The sequence below is a fragment of the Phaethon aethereus genome (assembly GCF_964289735.1).
Source record: "Phaethon aethereus genome assembly, chromosome: 2".
Classification (NCBI taxonomy): domain Eukaryota; kingdom Metazoa; phylum Chordata; class Aves; order Phaethontiformes; family Phaethontidae; genus Phaethon; species Phaethon aethereus.
In genome coordinates, this window is record NC_138582.1 from 151,440,804 (window position 1) to 151,459,568 (window position 18,765).

At 37.2% G+C, this 18,765-nt stretch overlaps 1 protein-coding gene across 1 annotated transcript in view; it reads right to left on the bottom strand.

Moving 5' to 3' along the window:
• The window catches only part of PIP4K2A (phosphatidylinositol-5-phosphate 4-kinase type 2 alpha), a 53,293-nt gene that overhangs the window by 14,030 nt on the left and 20,498 nt on the right, over positions 1 to 18,765 (bottom strand). The window contains exons 4-5 of the mRNA XM_081996715.1: positions 6,128 to 6,274; positions 3,389 to 3,427 (exon numbers count right to left, since the gene is read on the bottom strand). Coding sequence (XP_081852841.1) covers positions 3,389 to 3,427; positions 6,128 to 6,274 — 186 coding nt within the window. The remainder of the gene's footprint in view (positions 1 to 3,388; positions 3,428 to 6,127; positions 6,275 to 18,765) is intronic.

Here is an 18,765-nt window from a genome sequence, read left to right on the forward strand (position 1 = left end):
AGCCAGCTTTTCTTCCTAAAAAGTGATTAAAAATGTTTGAATACTAATATCTTTTTTAACACTATAAAACTAAAGTAGAAAAAGACTTTTTTTCCCTGATTTCCTATTTTATGGTCCATTAAATCTTCCTGCATAATTGACTGCCTCTTATTTATTAACCGAGTAAATAACAAAAGTGTAGCTTGATAGGAAAAAGATTCAAAACCATCATCAATCTAGCCAAGTTTGCCATTTCGAAGTAATTTACCTAAAATCTGCAGTCTCCATTAGAATGTGACTGATAGACTTGCTCTTCTGTTTTCTAGTTTCTGCAGCTTTAAAAGAAGCTAACATATTATGCTCAATATTCTGAAAACCATTTGATTACTTGAATATTGCCTTTTGAAATTAAATATGAATTACTTAAAAGCCCATTTAAAAACTACAGCATTACCAGACATTTTAGCCCTGTATTTTAGCACCAAAAGCTTCCTGTCTTTTATTACTTTTCTGTTTTTCAGACATGAATAGTAGTGGATACCTTTATAACAAGTAATTAAACAGTGCTGCCATTAATTGGAATTCTATTATTATTAATGTCATTTCAAGATGATATTAATAAATTGATGATTTAACTTGCCTCTGGCTAAAAATTAGCTAATAAGTTACTACATCAGCTAAGTATTTGAGATTGTCTGGTTTTGTTTAATTATTTAACATAGGAGATGCCAACATCTCTTCAGAGCATTTGCTAAAAATGCCCTTTTTTTCCTTTTCATGCTAAAATTTTCCAGGCATTTTAACATCTTTAAGATTGGCTTGAGATTCCCACTGAAGAAAACAAACCAGAAGTTTGAAATAATGACATCTACTGAAGAGAAAATGGAAGTAAAAAAACATGCTACAGGGCGCTCACTTGCCAGTTACGAACAACGGACCATTTTCATACTTACGTCCACACAGTCCTCAAGGCCCTGAAATTAGAGGGGGCAGAGATACATCTCATGATAGTATCTTTAGTCTTTAGAACTGCTCAGAGTTTCAAAAGCAAACTTTCCCTGTCTATTTGTACAAATACACAACCCCCCTTTTTTTTAAGCTTAAAAACTGTGCGTTAGAAACACTTGAGTAGTTTAGATGAGAAAACCACTGCAGTTCTACTGCCTATTGCAGGAGATTCAGATCACAGTGACGATGAATGTTCTGAACATCTACAATACAGACACGCGGTACTGTATTCTTATGACTCTTTCAAATCAAACAGCAGACTCCAAAACCCATGTAAAAAGCATAATACTGTTTTTCCCTTGCTCGAATCCCTAAGAGTCTTTCTTAAAGTGTTTGTAAAATGTTGTTCCCTCTATGAACTTAGAAGTCTACCCAGTTAATTCCCTTAGAAATGTTTGTCCTAAGCGTTAGCTTGTGGCTTCCCTGCTGCACTACATCAGCGTTTGAGGGGAACGAGGAGTAACAGAAGGCTGTTCTAACAGCTTCAGACTGTCTGCTTGCAACATCAATAAGCTTAGTGTAGTTCTGTCTCCAAGAAATCAAATTCCTTTGAGAAGACAATAATGCGTGAGATTTAAAATAGCAGAAGAATAATTTGGGAGAGCAGGTTTTTTTACATTTCTTTCATAGAAGTACTCAAAATGAAAGGGAAGGTTCTAGAGGTGTTGAAGTTGATAGGAATTTTTGTCATTGGCATTACTGAAGTTATGATTTCACATTAAATTTACAGAGTAATTGTTGTATACAGTTATACAAAACTATACAGCTTTGTTTCAACTTAGCCATAACCAAGTTCAATAGTAATTTTGCCACGAACTTACATGGGAACAAAATTAAGGCACTGTTTCTCAGAGGTTCTCCCTCAACATGTTAACTACAGTACATGCGTACTATTATTAATCTATTTACTATTACGAGACATACTCCTAAAACTGCACAAAACCACTGCACTAAATATCTGAATACTATCAACTCCTGTATAGCTGAATATACATAATATTATTAAATTTTACATTACTATTCCAAGCATTAACTTTGCAACCTGAAGTAGTCCCATCCAAATAACTTGCCCTCCACAGTTCTATCAGATTATTTTAGTACTACCAGCAGAGGTTTTCAATGACACTAGGTATCATTTGTAAGACACTGAAGGGTTAATCCCTCTGCTTTAAAAACACTAGAGTTGTGCTCTTAAACAATAACCAAAATAGATCACAAGAAAAGAATGGAGATCATTCAAGACATGATCTTGAAGGCCCGGTACAGCAAGAGAGTTAACGCTGACTATTTTAACTGCCATTGGCGTTTGGGACATGGTAGTTGCCTAATGCTGGAAGAAGAATTGTAAGTGCTCGGTCATAGAATAAAGTGGAAAAACCTGGCACAGAGTTTTTCATGCAGCGAGAACTGTAGGACTGACAGCTACTGTCCCTTACTCCTTAGTGCACTTGTGTGGTCTGTAGAAGACTCAGAGGCAGGTATAGTACAACTAATGCTTCAGAGAAAAACAAATGAGCTGAATGGAATTTGGGGATAATATAAAATGAAGTATTTTAAGTGAATTGCTGAATGATCTCATGCTAATTCAGAAGGAATGTGCTTAGAAAAATTAAGAAAACAAGTGTCATGGGCTCCTAGGCTTCACCCAAATTTGGAAATCTAAGAAGTCTTAGATGATGGAGACTATGTTCCACGTTCAATTATCCGTAGAATCTTAGACAAACCTCCCCCAAAGTGCCACCAGGCTATTTCACTAAAACCTTGGAGACATGTTGATTTCAAGAACATTAAATTTTCCAAATGAACTGAAGTTGGAGATGGAGAAAAACAAAGTGATCAATTTCCTTTTAGAGCAAAGTTTCAGCCCAGAATTTGAGGAACACCGTCTCTCATTATAGCTACACGTACATCTGTCAGTTGTTTGCTTGTTCATATAAGCTTTACATACCCAAAAGTTCTCACAATTCAAGGTTTGGTTCATCTTTGCATTCACTTTAGAAGTGGTGCCACATCACATCATTCCATTAACTCACATGGAGTATCCATAAATTTCAATATTAAAGAGCAAGAGAAAGAAGATGAAGCAGCAGGAGGGAAGACAAGAAAGTCCTGATGTTTTCCTACCACAGGGCAGGCCCTGAAGAAACTAAGAAGAGAAGAGAAAAAAGGAAAAGGAGGTAGAGGATTGGCTCACTTACCTCTGAAATCTCAACACCACTGCAAACCAATATTCAAAGGTCTGCAGAAAATAGAGGAAAGATAAAGGAGGGAATAAGGCAGAACTCAAGAGGGGAGACTATGACAGAAAACAAAGAAAAGGGGCAGAACAGCGCTGGTTATGTTTGTCCTGAGACTAGCTAGCAGGTTAGATAACTGAAAAAGCAACAGAAATGCACCGTACCTTTTCTTTGTCACTGGCTTCTCGAGCCACAGTAGAGCCCTGAAACAGAAAAAACGGATCTAAAAATGTGCATATGTCAGAAACTAATTTGAAAATGTTACAATAACAGGTCAAAAAGCGGATGAACTGCATCCTTCTGAACTTGAGAGCTGTTTTAAAGAAAAGTGACACAGTAGGTAGAATGCCCAGGGCTGCTGAACTGCTGCAATCACTTGAAGAAGATGTATCATGAGAGAAAAAAGATGAATTAAATGCTCAAATGCGCTACATCTATTGTCCTCCTGACTGCTGGAGCTTCTTCCTCATTGTCTTGTCCTCATTTTGAGACTATCACCCTGGAAGTTCAGTTTGCTTGGCAGACTTCTCATCTTTTTGTGCCAATTCAGCTGTATGGTTATGGAGTAGCCTATTCTATATAACTATTCGAACATATGCAATATACGTTTGAACAGGATGTCACACAACATAAAAACATAAAAATATTTAAAAGATCACAAAGTACAAACAAGAACAATGCACCTCACAGCAACATGAAGTCAAAAGAGGAGATGAGACCAACTGTGGATTCACAAGATTTACAGTGCTTGCCAAAGACATTTTTGAAATTTAGTTTTTTTTGAAAATTTATTTTTTAGCTTAAAACCAGTAGGCAATATGGTGCTTTCTGAATAAGCCAGGGGTGACAAAAAAATGGCTGTATATATTTCCTTGTAAATTTCTTGGAGCAGGACCACACCTTTAAGTACCCAGCATTTGTTTATCACATAATAGCACTGCAAGAAATAACAACTATAAACATGATACTTGGACATTGAAAGATGGGTAAATTAGCTCTATCGTTTGTTGGAAGGTGTGCGTTGTGTAAAGAAGTGCTGGAATGGAGTCATGCTAGTTTAAAGAACGTGCGGATTCCCAACCACATCTTTTTATACCATGTTTTATTCTGTTTGCAGAGAGAAACTTAGAAAACTTAGAAAGGATGGACAGAAGAGATAAACGGGACAGTACCTTTTAGGTTATTATGTATGGCCCAGCAAGCAAGGATTTAATTGCATTATACTGTTAAATGATAATAAAGCCCAGTAAAAGTCTGCCATTTTAGTTTATTGATGATACACCCTTTATGTTGTATTCTGTGCTCCAACAGACTGCTCCAAAAGACTATTGGGCCTGAAAAAAAAGATAATCTGAAAACCAAACCAGAGGAAAACAAGTGGATTTACAACAGTAAAAATTAGGGAGATTGCCAAATTTGACATTGAAGTAATTTTAATATAAATTTTTAATAAACCTCATTGGCCAGGAAAATACCTTTGAAATCCCGTGCTGATGTGTGGTCTCTTTTTCTTAGTATCTGCACAGGTGGAAACTTGTGCTACAAGTGAGCTCTAAGCTGGTGTCAAAAATATGCACATATGAAAAAGGACTCAACCTACAAATGCAGATGCTGTAGCAATGAAAATAAAGAAAAAGTGCTTTATAATATATGCAGTGTCACTATAAATCTGCTCAGTGAAGGGGTTTGTTTTGAAGAATAACATGATATTAATGTTAAGTTTAAATTGCAAGAAGAGTTTATCTTTAAAGCAATTCTGTCTAGCTGGACAAACTGAATATAGAGTACAGAAGCATTGACAGAGGTAAATAATAGCAAGAGCTGTTGACACCAATGCTGAGAATGTACTGTAGATATTTTTTTTTTTCTCTGTTGTGCTTTTGTTCCTTTTTAAAGGCATCTGGATATCATAATGCTCTAACACACATACAGTTCTCTCAAATAAAAAAATATCTTTCTCGGGTAAACTCTGCTCTCAATAATACTAAATACCAAAATGTCAATTGTTGACAATCTGGAAATCAGTTCTTATAAACTATGTTCAGTCAACCATCTAACCAATTGCTGGGTAGATACTTGACAGTAGGAAAGGATGGTGCAGTATGTAGCATTGCAAATCTCTTAATATAGAATGATGAATAAACATCTTAAAACAAGTTTGCAGAAGCAGTTAGTGGTTCAACACATAGAAAATAAATGTATTAGAAAGAAGTAGGTTTCCAAGGGGAGACTTTATGGAGGAAATTAAAATACAGTCCCCTAGGCAGAAAGACTAAGACTGTATTTTAGGCATTCATTGAAAGCACTGTATATTAACTATTGGCAAAATTACAATGAGCAGATAAACTTTGTGAAATAAAACTAAAACACACCTTATGATAAAAGCAACAGAAATTTTGTTTTTTAAAAACCTTCTCTTTTTTACTTGAATTAGTTTTAAAATATAGAATGAAATATGAAGTTTTTTTAGTAGTGATGTACTTTGTTAGTAGCATTTTATTGGTTTAAATGATGACGATATTTAGTGATTTCATAAAAGCCCTCTGCAGAATCAGCTGTGGCTTTCCATAATATTGATAAAAACCTAAGGAAGCAGAATTATTATTGTACTTGTGTGAAGGTTTTTACCTTTAACCATTAGTTACATTTAACAAACATACCCAGTTAAATTGCACCATTTAAAAATGCAAAATACAAATAAATTTGTACAATTTCTGTAAAACCATCCTTCAGTGTTGCTACACCTAGATGCAGAAGTAAACCAGATAATGCTGGTTCTTATATAACATGATTTTAAATTAATTAAAATTCTGAGCAATATTCAAGCATTGGGATAATCTAACATTTATAAGTAAAAATTTTCAGCTACTTTGTCAGTTATTTCATCGGCAGTTATTTCTCACCTTTAAATCATATTTTCTATAAACAGATAAACGATGGCTGAACACATTTCTCGTAACGATCATATATACTTCCACTCCATCAACAGTAAGCCGGTACATGCCCAAAAACTGGGGAAGAAGTGTATTCCCATGACACTCCACAATAAACTGCAGGAGCAAAAGAAAAAAAACAGAAATGAGGATGGATACATACTATAGAAATAGATATTTATACATTTTTAAAGATAAAGCAGCCAGAAATGACACATTAATTTACTGAATATGCATTTGTGTGGAGACAAACCTTCAAAAAAATCATGCCAAAAGAAAACCCCACATCAGGAGGTTATCTTGCTTTTAGGACAGTGTTTAAAAATTAAAATCTTGAACTGCTTAACTTATAACGTGTGACTTCTACAGACAATCTCATAGAAAAAGCAGGCTCCATTTGACAGACCTTTCCACTTTTATGGTCCAAAAATCATGCCTAGTGCAGATAACATATTTGGTACTGATGTCAAAAAACAGAAATATTTTTTTGAACATCACGCTGCTGTATTTTGTACTCTGTTGTCCCAGATTATATTTAATTTGTATGTTTCTCCATTCTCGATATTTGTTTATTATGATAAACATTTATGGTGCTGTCACCAGCAAGGAGTATTATTTATTATCACCAACTTTCTGCTAGTTCCCACGTGATGGCTGCATTTCAGGGTCAATAGAGTTGAGCAGTGAAGTGCAAGATCCCTGTATTTCTTTGTTTACGAATCATTATATTTCCTTAAGGTCACCGTATTCCATTATAAATGGGCTATTAACCTTGAAAAGATTTGCCACCTGCCCCTAAAACAGTTTTGTTTTTTTTTTTAAATCACTTGCCTTACAACTAATAGTTTGAAGTCCTATTGGAAAGACTACTGGAGGAAGCAGAAAAAGTACAGACCACATTGATGACGAGAACTATTGAAGAATGAGTATTTATTCTCAGAATAAAAATGTCCATACTGTATTAATCCTAAAACCAACTCAAACCAAACGCATCCAGTCACATTTTGTGGAACCAAGGAAAAGTTAAGCCACAATGATGCAAACCAGAAAAGGACTCACCAGCTTTCCTTGTTCTGTTATTACCAAGTCTCAAACAGAGGAACTTGGAGAAAATTTAAAAATTCAAGCTACAAATAGGGAACATGAAAATTAACCAACAGTCAGCTTTTAAAGCAGATCAGCTTTTAAATATTCATTAAATACTGAAGCTGCTATGTCTTTTGTGCCAGATTGACCTGGTTATTAGAAATACATTATTCTAACATACAGGAGACTTTAGAACAAGTTAACTGAATAAACAATTTGAATTGTTTAACAAAGGTAGTTAGTATTTGGTAACAAATAATATTACAAAGCTCTTGGAACCATGGAGATTTTGCAATTTTAGGCTCCTCTGTTAATTTTAAAGAATTTCTCTCACTAACTTAATACTGGAATCCGCTCATATCACATACAGACTTTCCTTTTCCAAATGGGAAAATAAAACGAGAAAGATTTAAGACTCCTGAAAACAATCCTGTCCAGCAAGAAACAAAGTGAATGAACAACAAAGACGGAAACTGTTGACTGTGAATTGAACAGAATTTTGACTAACAACTCTGACACACGAGCTCTGATGAATCTTGCTGGCACAATCTGGGCTGTAACACCCCTTTCTGTCTGCCCTGTAGCTGTTCTGGGGGACACAAGCCCTGAAGCAGAGAACATGTAGTTGTGCCACAGACGTGCTACTTCACAGCGTAGCATTTTTAAGCTCAAACTGCCTATTAATGGGCCAAACAGCTCAAGCTGCTGCAGAGGCTCAGTGAATGCAAATCAGAACCTTAGGAAGAAAATATGTTTTTATGCTCCAAAATACAAAGAAGCTTAACAGTAAAAGGCCATAAAAGCAATGTCAGTCCTAAGCAGTGCACAAAGATTGATCATCTTGCATCTGAGAAGCACTTCTGGTTTTAACAGACGCAGAATTGTAAGATGGAGTTCTTGAAGAATTTTCAATCATAGGGCCGTTACCAACCTTACAGAGCAGTTATAATGAGTTACAGGATACATAGCTCATTCTGATCATCAGTAATTTCTCTTAAAGATCTGATCATGAAGTGAAATGAGTACTATTAATGCTGAGGTTACAGAAAACTTGTTTAAAATACTAATCCCGATTATTCAAACTACATTGATTATTTTGTTATAACCATCAAGTACGTGGCACATAGCCTAAGGGTAAATACTTTTCCAATGCTTTAGGAGGTGGGAAGGGTTGTTGCCACAAAAACATTTACATTCTCTAGTGAGATGATTAATTTCTGCAATGATGATAAAAAGGAATTGAGCTTCCCAGAAGAGTTTAGTGCCACAGAATTTCAGGCCACTCAACTGTTAAACGGATCCATTCATTCCTAATCTTATGGCTCTTAACTAGAGAATTTGAATTCCTGTGCAGTGAAAGAAATACTATTTTTCCAGTTTTCCATATGGGGATCTGAGATGCAGATTTTATCAGAAATCATACAGAGTTTGTGCCACATGAAGGAACGGCAGCGAGGCTAATAATCCCCTGCCTTTCCTCTCAGCTGCTAGGGTACAGGCTTGACACTTAAACCATCTCTTCAACCCTAGCTACTGCTAACTCTCCAGTTTTAACCTTTCTCATCCCGAGTGTCCCCATCCGTAAAACAGCAGTGTCATTAACACAGAACATGTGCAACACACCCACTGCAATAACATAAAATAGATCCTTTGGTTAGCAGTATACAACCCCCACCCAAACTGTTCTCTATCATGTGACAAGGCAAAAACTGCAATTAATGAGAGTCGCTTAAGTCCTATTTGTAAGTTAGGGTCAGCCATTTGCTAACGCTGTTGTTTCATTTCAGTATTTTGCAAACAAGTCTTCTGGAAGGGCACTTGTTACTAGCATGCAACACAGGACATTAATAGCTCTGCTACTACGGCCCTTCACTTGATAAAAAGGGACTTGGCAGTGTTCTTGCAGACTTCTAAGAGACTTTCTCAAAGCAGCCCATGTACCACAACAGTTCCTTCCTACTTGCTGCTGACTGCAGATACTCATGCCACTGCAATGTAAAGAAAAGCCCCTAAAACGGTTTCAGTGCTTCCCATGACAGCATTTCTTATCCTGATGGGGAGACAAAGGAAAGAGGGAGGAATGCCACTTGCTTTCAGCATCTACAAGGTTGGTCTAGAACTTCCTACCTTTGAAACTATCAATCCCCCATATCTGCATCACAGAGGAGGCAAAACGTGTCATCTGTTTGGGTGGGAGTCCAGCAGGACTTGCACTGGTGACTGTGGTTGGCAGAGTTTCAATTTGTCCATCTTGATATAAATGAAGTAGCAATTTAGTCACCTCAAGGTGCTTTTTAGGAATGATTTCCTGAAGTTTCCCACTCACAGCTGGAATAAAAGTGAGCCTAGAAAATAAGCCGGTACATGCTTAACAGGACTGCTAAATTTCAGTGAAAGAAAAGACCTTCACTCCTTTATGTTAACTCTTTCTAAAAAGAACATTAAAACAATTCTATCAAGCAGCCTTGCTAAACAAATCTACAATACTTAGCTAACACATTTACAAGTCCTTATATGCAGTAACAAAAATAATCTTTTTTTAAAGAGTGTTATAATAAACACCCCATCATTTTTTGTTAATTCAGACAATTTTCAGTTTTCTGCACAGCATGAGGACAATATTACTGTTAACAAAATTAAGTATCATCAACATGTTGACACAGTTTATCAGCCGTGCAGCAGAGTTTTCAAATACATAATTTTCTGCGCTCTCTTGAACCCCGTGCTTAAAGCTCAAAATTAGTAAGAAATTCTTTATGACCCTATAATCTAACTATTTTTTTGTATAAATACAGCTTCAAGATTACTTAATAAGAACAGAACTTTTCCTATCTCATTTTACAGGAAAAATAAGATTCTTAGCTTCTCGCTTCCCCATGGCAATGCTACTAAGATATCAGGATGACTAAAAGATAACATAGTGCATATAATTTATTGGCAAATAAGTTATGCCATTTTGGGCTCTTTTTGGAAAAACACAGGGTAAAATCCCCCTTTCTGCTATTTATCTTCCTCCCTTTGATGATAATCTGTGGAATGATTTGATATCGGTGAAGACTAAATCCTGAGTTATATATATATCTCAGTTCTAGGTGAAACCTCAACATTCCTATTTCTCACAAGTAGCCACAGTCCTATTTCTTACAATTTTGCACGGATTAATTCAGAAATACACAACATGCTCATTCTCTGTTACCCTTTTATATATTTTTTCATTATTTTCTACATCGTGATTAAGGCAATCATGCTTGAACTACCAAACGCTTATGTGACAAATGATATAATTATTTTAAAACATTTGGGACATTGCGAAGGACAAAAAGTTCATACTCCTTTTTTGGGCCCAACTTTCAAATCCTCTTGCCTGCAATCAAAGATATCCTCCACCAATGTGTTGTGTGTGCATGTGTGTGGGCATGTGGAATCACTCCCCAGAGAAGCTGTCCAGAGTTAAGTCATGTTTCAGAATATTCCGATTACTGCTATTTTCTTGAGCCCTAGTAACATCACAGAAAATTATCCATTGGGTACTTATGTGACACATTGAAAGGATTAATTAGCTGAACTACAGCACGCAACAGAAAGTTACAGATTTTCAAGGCATATAAAGCTGTTTTCTTCTAGTAAGTCATGTAAGAAAGTAATTTCATTTAAGGAAGCGTTCAGTAAATATACAGGGTTTAAGATACAAGCCCCATGATTCACAGCCTTATGTTTCATGTTGTTTCACACTTGGGCCAGTGCTTCGTTTTACTTCAAAGTGCAATGTACTCTAAATGTCACCACCGCATGTGATCATCTAGGCTGCAGATCTGCTACCAGGAACGTTATACTTGGTACTGCTGCAATCAAATGAGTCACTGGGCCTGCTGATTTCTTCTGAAAGTGCTCTGCACAGCAACAATCGCTTATATATATAAAATACAATAAATATATAGAAAACATCTGCTGGTGAAACCCAGGCCTCAAGAAAGCCAGGGCAGCCAAGTCCATTCTGCCATTTTGCATAGCGAGACATTCACCTACGAAATTTCACGTCTTTCAGTGAAGTTTTCCGATGTGTTTTTGGATAACGGTTCCAGTCTATAGTATGTATGGCCCTTTTGCACAGGCTGAATTCCATCTAATACCCACACCAATGAGTTTCCTGTTTTCAGGGTCACCTCTCTAATAGGAACAGCGGGCCCATGGATGCAGGTGAAATGCAGTCTGTTTGGATGAGAATGTATATTCTCATCTCTACTTTTTCTGCTTCTCCTGGTTTTCCATATGAAAGCTGCTTCATAGGTCAGTTATCTTAGCAGAGCTAATGTGATAGCCACGTTACCCAGCCGCTCGATTCACAGCAGGAGCTGGCCGAGGGCTTTCCTCGGCTGCGTTTCTTTGCAAACCTCCCATAAATCTTCACCTCTTACTAGCTTAGGACATATAGAGAGTCGGGGTCACCGTTATATGATATACATCCTTCTTTATGAGCATTTGCATTTAAATAATAGTACAATATATTGCATTGCTTTGACTTTTTACCTACCTTTTCCTTTCTTTTTGTGGTATGTACAGATGTAACTCATGAAGAAATGGGGGGAAGAGCAGGGGGAAGCAAGCCATTAATCACCCGTGCAAGTAATGACGTGGAAGGAGGACGACACAGACTTAAATGTAGCTCTGCTTTTAGCAACCTACTGGCTTAATGTCAGCTTATCTCAGTGCAAACCTCCGGACACCTAGTCCCCACCTTTGTTTCTCGGGTATTCTCCAGCCTATGTCATCATCACTTCTGTGACAAAATTGCTTTTAGGCTACAGTAACGTTTTTCCATCTATTTATGATTTGAATGTTTTCTCCTACCTCCCGCTCAATAGCCTTGTGCTGTTCCTTGATTCCTGTGCAGCCCTGAACCCCGTTCTTGGTGCGATTTCCCCTTCTTTCACCTTATTGTCTGTTTTTTTTTCATTTGCCTTCCTGTTTCTTTCGTATTTTTTTCCTCTTCAGAAGCTCAGGTCATTTTTTCCCCCCCTGTTTTTGTTTTCTCCTCTATGCTGTCATCTCCCCTTTTTAGCTCGTTCTATTCTTTCCTTTCTTCCCATTCATTTCCCCATCACTCCGCTGTTTGCTGCCTCCGGTAAATGGGCAGTCCCTCTCCTTTACCACTATTCACTATTTCTGCTGGTTGCCAGGGAGACAAACAGGCAGCGCAATAGGTGTCAGTTCTGCATACAATTACCTGTGTAGGGAAGAGAACACGCAGTCAACAGGGACAGCCACCTACAGAAAACCTAAAGGGTACCTATACTCATGAGTAGTTTTATACTGGAAGGCTTGTACGCTAGCAATTCCCTCTAATTCACCTGCTTTGAGGTGGCTTCGCAGTTTCTTTTCTTTACTGAAGTCACCTGGGCATTAGCACTGCAGAATAATGAATCCCTTTTGAAGTCCATTTTAACGAAAAAGAAAAAAAAAAAGATGTGCAAAAGGTGTTGTTTTTTTCTGACTCACTCAAGTTGCTTTCATTTTATTTTTAAAAATTTCCATCCTGCCTGTCACCTATTCTCAAAGAGCACAGGATTCTACTTTTACATCAACTCACACCAATTTAAAGCAAGTTTAGCTCACTAGGAAGGACAGGGTGTCTTGATTCAGACATTTCAGAAACTAGAACATCTGCCTACAGAATTTTACTCAACTGTCACTGCTTTTTGCCCGTGAAAATCATATTTGTAGTTTATAAAATGTCTACATATACACGTTAGCATATTCTGTATTTTCCGTAAATTACCCAATACATTTTTTTTCATAGGAAAATACATCCAAAAGAAACATATAAACATAGCTTGACTATATGCAGAAATGAAAAGTCTTCCTTTAGGAAGAAGCAGGGTGTTACCTGTTCCTTAAACACAGGGTGAAATCCTGGCAACGCACTTATAATCACAGATGACTTTGCTGAGCTGTCCTTCAACAATGCCAAAGGGAGCGGTAGGTTTAACACCAGTTTTATGGTCCATGCTCATGGGGTCAGGAGCATAAGTTTAAAACAAAACAGCACTATCTTTGGAGATATTTCAAATGAATATTTGTTTTTGTCCTCAAATACTATTTAACATGAACATGCTTGATTAACCTACACAATGTTAAATGGTCAAACTATGTCTGAGAGCGGGTAAGCCCATATAGGAAAGACTTTTCTAATATTTCAAAGTCTAACCCTTTTGAGCATAACGATGGTTCTAGTGCCTTTGACAAGTAAATGATATTCAGCTGAAGTAACGCCTGAAGAGTAGCGAGAAGAGTTCTACTAACTGACAGTATAACGATAATACAAGCAGCCCAAATCAATTGCAAATTATCATTAAAAGTGACTCAAAACCAGCATTTTACACTATGTATCAGAAAATACTACCGTAGTTAAAAACTGGTTAGCACAGAAATTCACAGCATAAGAACCCAACATGTCATATATACTTGTATTTACCATAACACTTAGAAACCTAGCTGGTTCATGCTCTAGGCCATTTTCTCTTTAAATGTAAATGGAAACCTGGTCTATACACGATGGACTCTATAATCTAGTCATAAACAACAAGATGCTTTGCAACTTCAAGCACATGGAAAGACCTTATTCCCCTCTGTTTGTGTAGAAGTGGTGGGCTTAGTGTCGTTTTCTTTTTTTTAAAAAACTTTGAAAGAGAAAATAACGATCCCTAGTGTTCCTACTCAGTACTAAAAGCGTCAGACTCATCTGATGAGCTGACAGAAAGCGTCAGTGTTTAGACTGAAGCGTTCACCATCTGTCTGAGGTTGTAGGCCTGACTGCCACTGAAAAAAAAAAAAGGCATCACATCAGACAGGGTAAACGAATGAATGGAACTCATAATTTTGGATAGCAACTGTAATTTACAACTGTCAGGACTATTACTTACAATTCAACAGTTTTAATCTGGAATTGCTATACATACTTTATATATATATATATATATATATATATATATATATATGCGCTGTTTCTAGAGTAGCTTCTCCTGACACTCCTTCAAGCCTGGTTCACTTCTAGTTATTTACACATTTCTAGTATGTAGCCTTAGGCTTGCAATTTAATATTTTTGCTTTTACTCTTGATAATTTTTAAAAAAATTATTTTAAATAGTAGTAATACTACTGTAAATTGGGATACATCTGACTTGGTTACCTTTGAAAAGTGCCACGTGGTATTGCAATAGAACTCTACCCAGAAAGGAGACAGCTAACAACTCAGTCGAACTAACTTATTTTCACTCCTAACAAGTTACTAGCCACACTGTTTCCTGAAAATAACCTGATTTCTCTTACAGTCATGTCCATTATAACTTTAGTTAATTAAAAACCAGGCAATCTAGACTTGGTATTTTTAGGCTTACAAGTGTTTACAGGCTATGCACAATTCCTGCTCCTTTTGTAAATAACTGAGTATACAGACTGTGTAACTGTAACCTCAGTTCCTCACAGCTCCAAAGAACAGATGGGCTATTGCACCTTCAGACAGATGGAGAGAGGAAGGATGGAAAGAACTGGATGGATTTGTGGACTATACATCTCCATGACCTCCAGTTACTGATAAAATAACCTTTATTTCTACTTTCCAGTGGCAGTCTACATGTCTGTCTCTAACCTTTTGGTGGGTGCACAAAAAAATCATTGGTACGTGGAGCTGGATTTTGGAGGTGTTCATGGGAAAACTTCCCTGCTACATTTCTCTGCTGATCACACTAACTCCCAGATGCCTCATCGTAGCTTCGTAGCTCAAAATGGTGCAAGGAGAATGACAACTATTTTGCAAGTGCCAGCGATGAAGACTCTTTTGGTGAATGAAGAACATATCCAGTCTCTAACACTTTTGACTTGACACGGTGCCCTTCCCAGTATTCTTTCTTTAAAGATAGATATCCTCTTGCATTTATTGTTAAGTAGTTCAAGCAGTCTTGGAAAATGTCTGATAAGGCTTATTTGGTCCCTAAGCAAGGACAGGTACTTACTTCTGAGGTCTAGAATGATTCTATCATCTTGGAACTGTTAGCCTTAATAAGGAAATGGGTGAGTAAATATCACGGTTTAAATGAAACTCATTCAGAATTTCAACCTGTGGAAGAAACCTGGAATGAGTTTGTACGGCGGGGGCGGGGGGAAGCCTAAGAAAGAGAGAGGAAAGAGATGATCTATCATAAATGGCATGAATTTTACACACAATCATGTCAGAAGTAACTGGAAGATAATTACTGCCTTCTCGGGCAGGTGAAAGAGGGTGCAAGATACCAAGGGTTAAGTTACTATTCATAATGGATAGATGATCTAACTTCAGGTCCTTTGGGTGTACTAGATCTCTAACAAGGGAGAAAGAGTCTTCTAAAATCCACATGAATCACTTCCCTAGTCTTCATGCACCTGAGAAAGGTTACTCCTCTCAGGCTAATCCCTGCACTATATACCTGGGTCCAAATATGTCTGCACACTCCCTTCCTTGGAAGGCTGAACTCTTCACATACAGCTCTGCTCTAGAAGCAGCCTGGCACAGGCTATGATGGAAGGGTACGCCAGCAGATGTCCCAAACACAGTCACACCTGGGCTGTGAAGCACACTTAACTGGGACTGAAATTTTCACATATGTGGTGGGAGCTGCTCGTGATCAGTGAACCTAAACTTCCCCTAGAAACCCCATATTTGTGGTACATTTGTCTGTCATTACAGTTAGCTGCTTTAACTGTAGCAACAAATACAATTAAGGAAGACACTGGGCAGTAAGGTAAGTATGTACATCAATAGAGGAAACTTGATATTTATGCTACTGGCAGAAGAGACTGTGCCAAAATAAAACCAAACTCAAGAGAACTTGTGTTACTGACAACAATTTCCACAGGAGTACTAGTGCAGTACCTGAAAAGCCTTGTACTACTGCAACTAAGCCATCGGACAGAACCTTAAAGTTACATCCCTACTAGTGAATTAGAACCATAGAATCATAGAATAGTTTGGGTTGGAATGGAGTCCCAAAGTCCAACCCCCCTGCAATGAGCAGGGATGTTAGACGGGTCTTGGATTGTCCTCTGGCATCAGTTCTAGTTGGAATGGATAACTCACACCCAAATTATTAATCTGTCCTTTAAAACATGATAGTCATATTCAAACTCCTAAGTAGGAATAGTAACTGGGCCGAGTTAATACCTTGAGACTTGTCCAGAATTATGTGGGAGACTGCTAGCTGGTCCAAAGCAAAACTACAAAAAAACTATTAATGAGCTCAAACGCCCGTGGTTGTTATCTAGCATTGCACTGTTTCCTAGTATAAATGTAGTCTAAGGCCAATCTGTGTGGGATGACTCGGTCAAGAGAATTATTTAAAACTTTCCCACCAGGACAATGAGTGCTCTTGACTTAGTGTCTAGCAGGCTCAGAAAAGCTTCACTTGCCTGAAAAACGTCTAGAGAAATGGGAGGACAAGCTGCTGTACCTAATGATTCCAAGCATTCCATTTCCAGAAGCAACACACAGGACACAGTATCAGCTGTCACCAGAGTTAGTGGGACTTAATTTAGGTTTTCTTTAATTAATTTGAACAATTTTGTTCTTTTAACAGCACATTACTGAAGATACTGAAATTAATTAATTTTATTAGAAAGTCCAATTATTAAACTGTCTCTGTATTTGAGTTAGCATTTACTACACTTTGTAAAGTGCTCTCAAATTCTGAGACAATCTGAGACAAAACAAAACACGAGTCAGATCTTTATGAATCTTTTGGAGGCACCAGTGAAAGCTTTCAAACTCAAGCCTTTTAAGATACTGAAGGAGTAAGGCGTAAGATGTTACTAATAGTAAGTGCATGCTTGCATTCTTATGTGGATGTTTTTCCAGTATAAAGTGAAATCCGATGCCTGGTACAGATAACTTTCAGATCAGTACTCCTTGTAACCTAGCCTATTATGAACCCTGGTGTTTGAAAGCATTAATGAAAAAAGATTCCAAATGATTAAGTTCATTCATGTTAGCACTGTCTTCATTGATACCCTTGAAAGGAAATGACTGTTTTGAAAAGCCGTATGACTTTCCAGCTGGATTAAGTCTCAAAATCTGGATCATTAATACTAGCTTCTAACACCAAATATGAAACGGACTAAAACTTTAATTCTGTTGCACTGCTTCACAGATCAAAATCCTTTCAGATCAAAGCTAAACTGTAAGTTGGAAAGCTCTAATAAATAATATGACCAAATTACAATTAGTAATAATTTAAAATTTATCTTTGGTAAAATTGTAATTACAAGATGGTCTTATGACTATTTCTGATAGTGACAAAATTTATCGATGTTAAAACAAACACACGGTGGTCCTACATTTGATTTAAACAGAAGAACAACATGCAGAGAAGAGCATTCATATCTAACTCACTGAAGGCTTCCCAAGCTACTCTGGACTTGGAGGGAATTCAGAGATCTCCCTTCAACAAAGGAAGAGCAGAGATGGAGACAGCCAAGCAGCACCACAAAGATGGCTGGCAATACCTTCAATTCCAAGCACCCTGAAATTATGCTTTTGCCTCCCTTCCACCTCAAAAGATGGCTTTAAAACTGGTTTTACAAAAGTAACAGTATTAAAAAAAAAAAGTCAAGCCCAAGTGCTTTATATTCACCCAGTGTTGCTTTCAAACTGGAATTTGAGATTCCCGTTATATATTGGTTGAAACTGTCAGAAAATCACTAAACATTGCAAGACAAAAAAATAAAACCACCAAAAACAACAACAAAAAAACCTCCCAACCCTGAATAACCTGAAGTCTTTACCTGAAGGCCCAACGCATGGAAGTGAGCAGGAAGATGGAACGAAGGACAAAACCTCGCTCCTTTTGGGTATCATACTTTAGATGACTTTTAGAGGCTTTTCTGATTTCTGCAGCTTTAGAACTTATTCAAACAGATCTGGGGCTAAGAAAATGAGCACTGATTTTATAAAGGTTTCTCGTATTTCTCAAGTTCTGCTCCCCCTGTGCCATCCACACACATTGTACACTGGCACAGTATGACAGCTGTCAAGGCTGATTTGACAGATCTCCACTGTCCATTTTTGACTTTAATGTTGTTTATAGAAATTTGCATTGGAAAAACCTGTTTCTTTATCAGCAGGAATTTTACATTAATTATACTCAATTTTTCATTTCTCATACAATGCAACTTTTATTGTTTGGAATCTGTTGCTCGTGAAACACGGCACATTCAGTGATCAGACCAAGAAGAAAGAGGTCACCTGCACCATTCATATACACATGTACACAGACATCTCCAAGCTAGCCCAGAATAAAGTAGCTTCAAGCCTGGCACTAGCTGAAAGAAAGACCATCTTCCTAGCAAAGCAAAGGAGCTTATGGCCTCCAAGTTAGTATCTCTGTGTCATGTAGACGTATCATTTTACTTAAAGCTAGCTTAGATATTTAGAAGAGCGCAGCCTTGTGAATTGCAGACATACAATAAATTGCTCATGCAAAAGAGAAAAAGTCTGA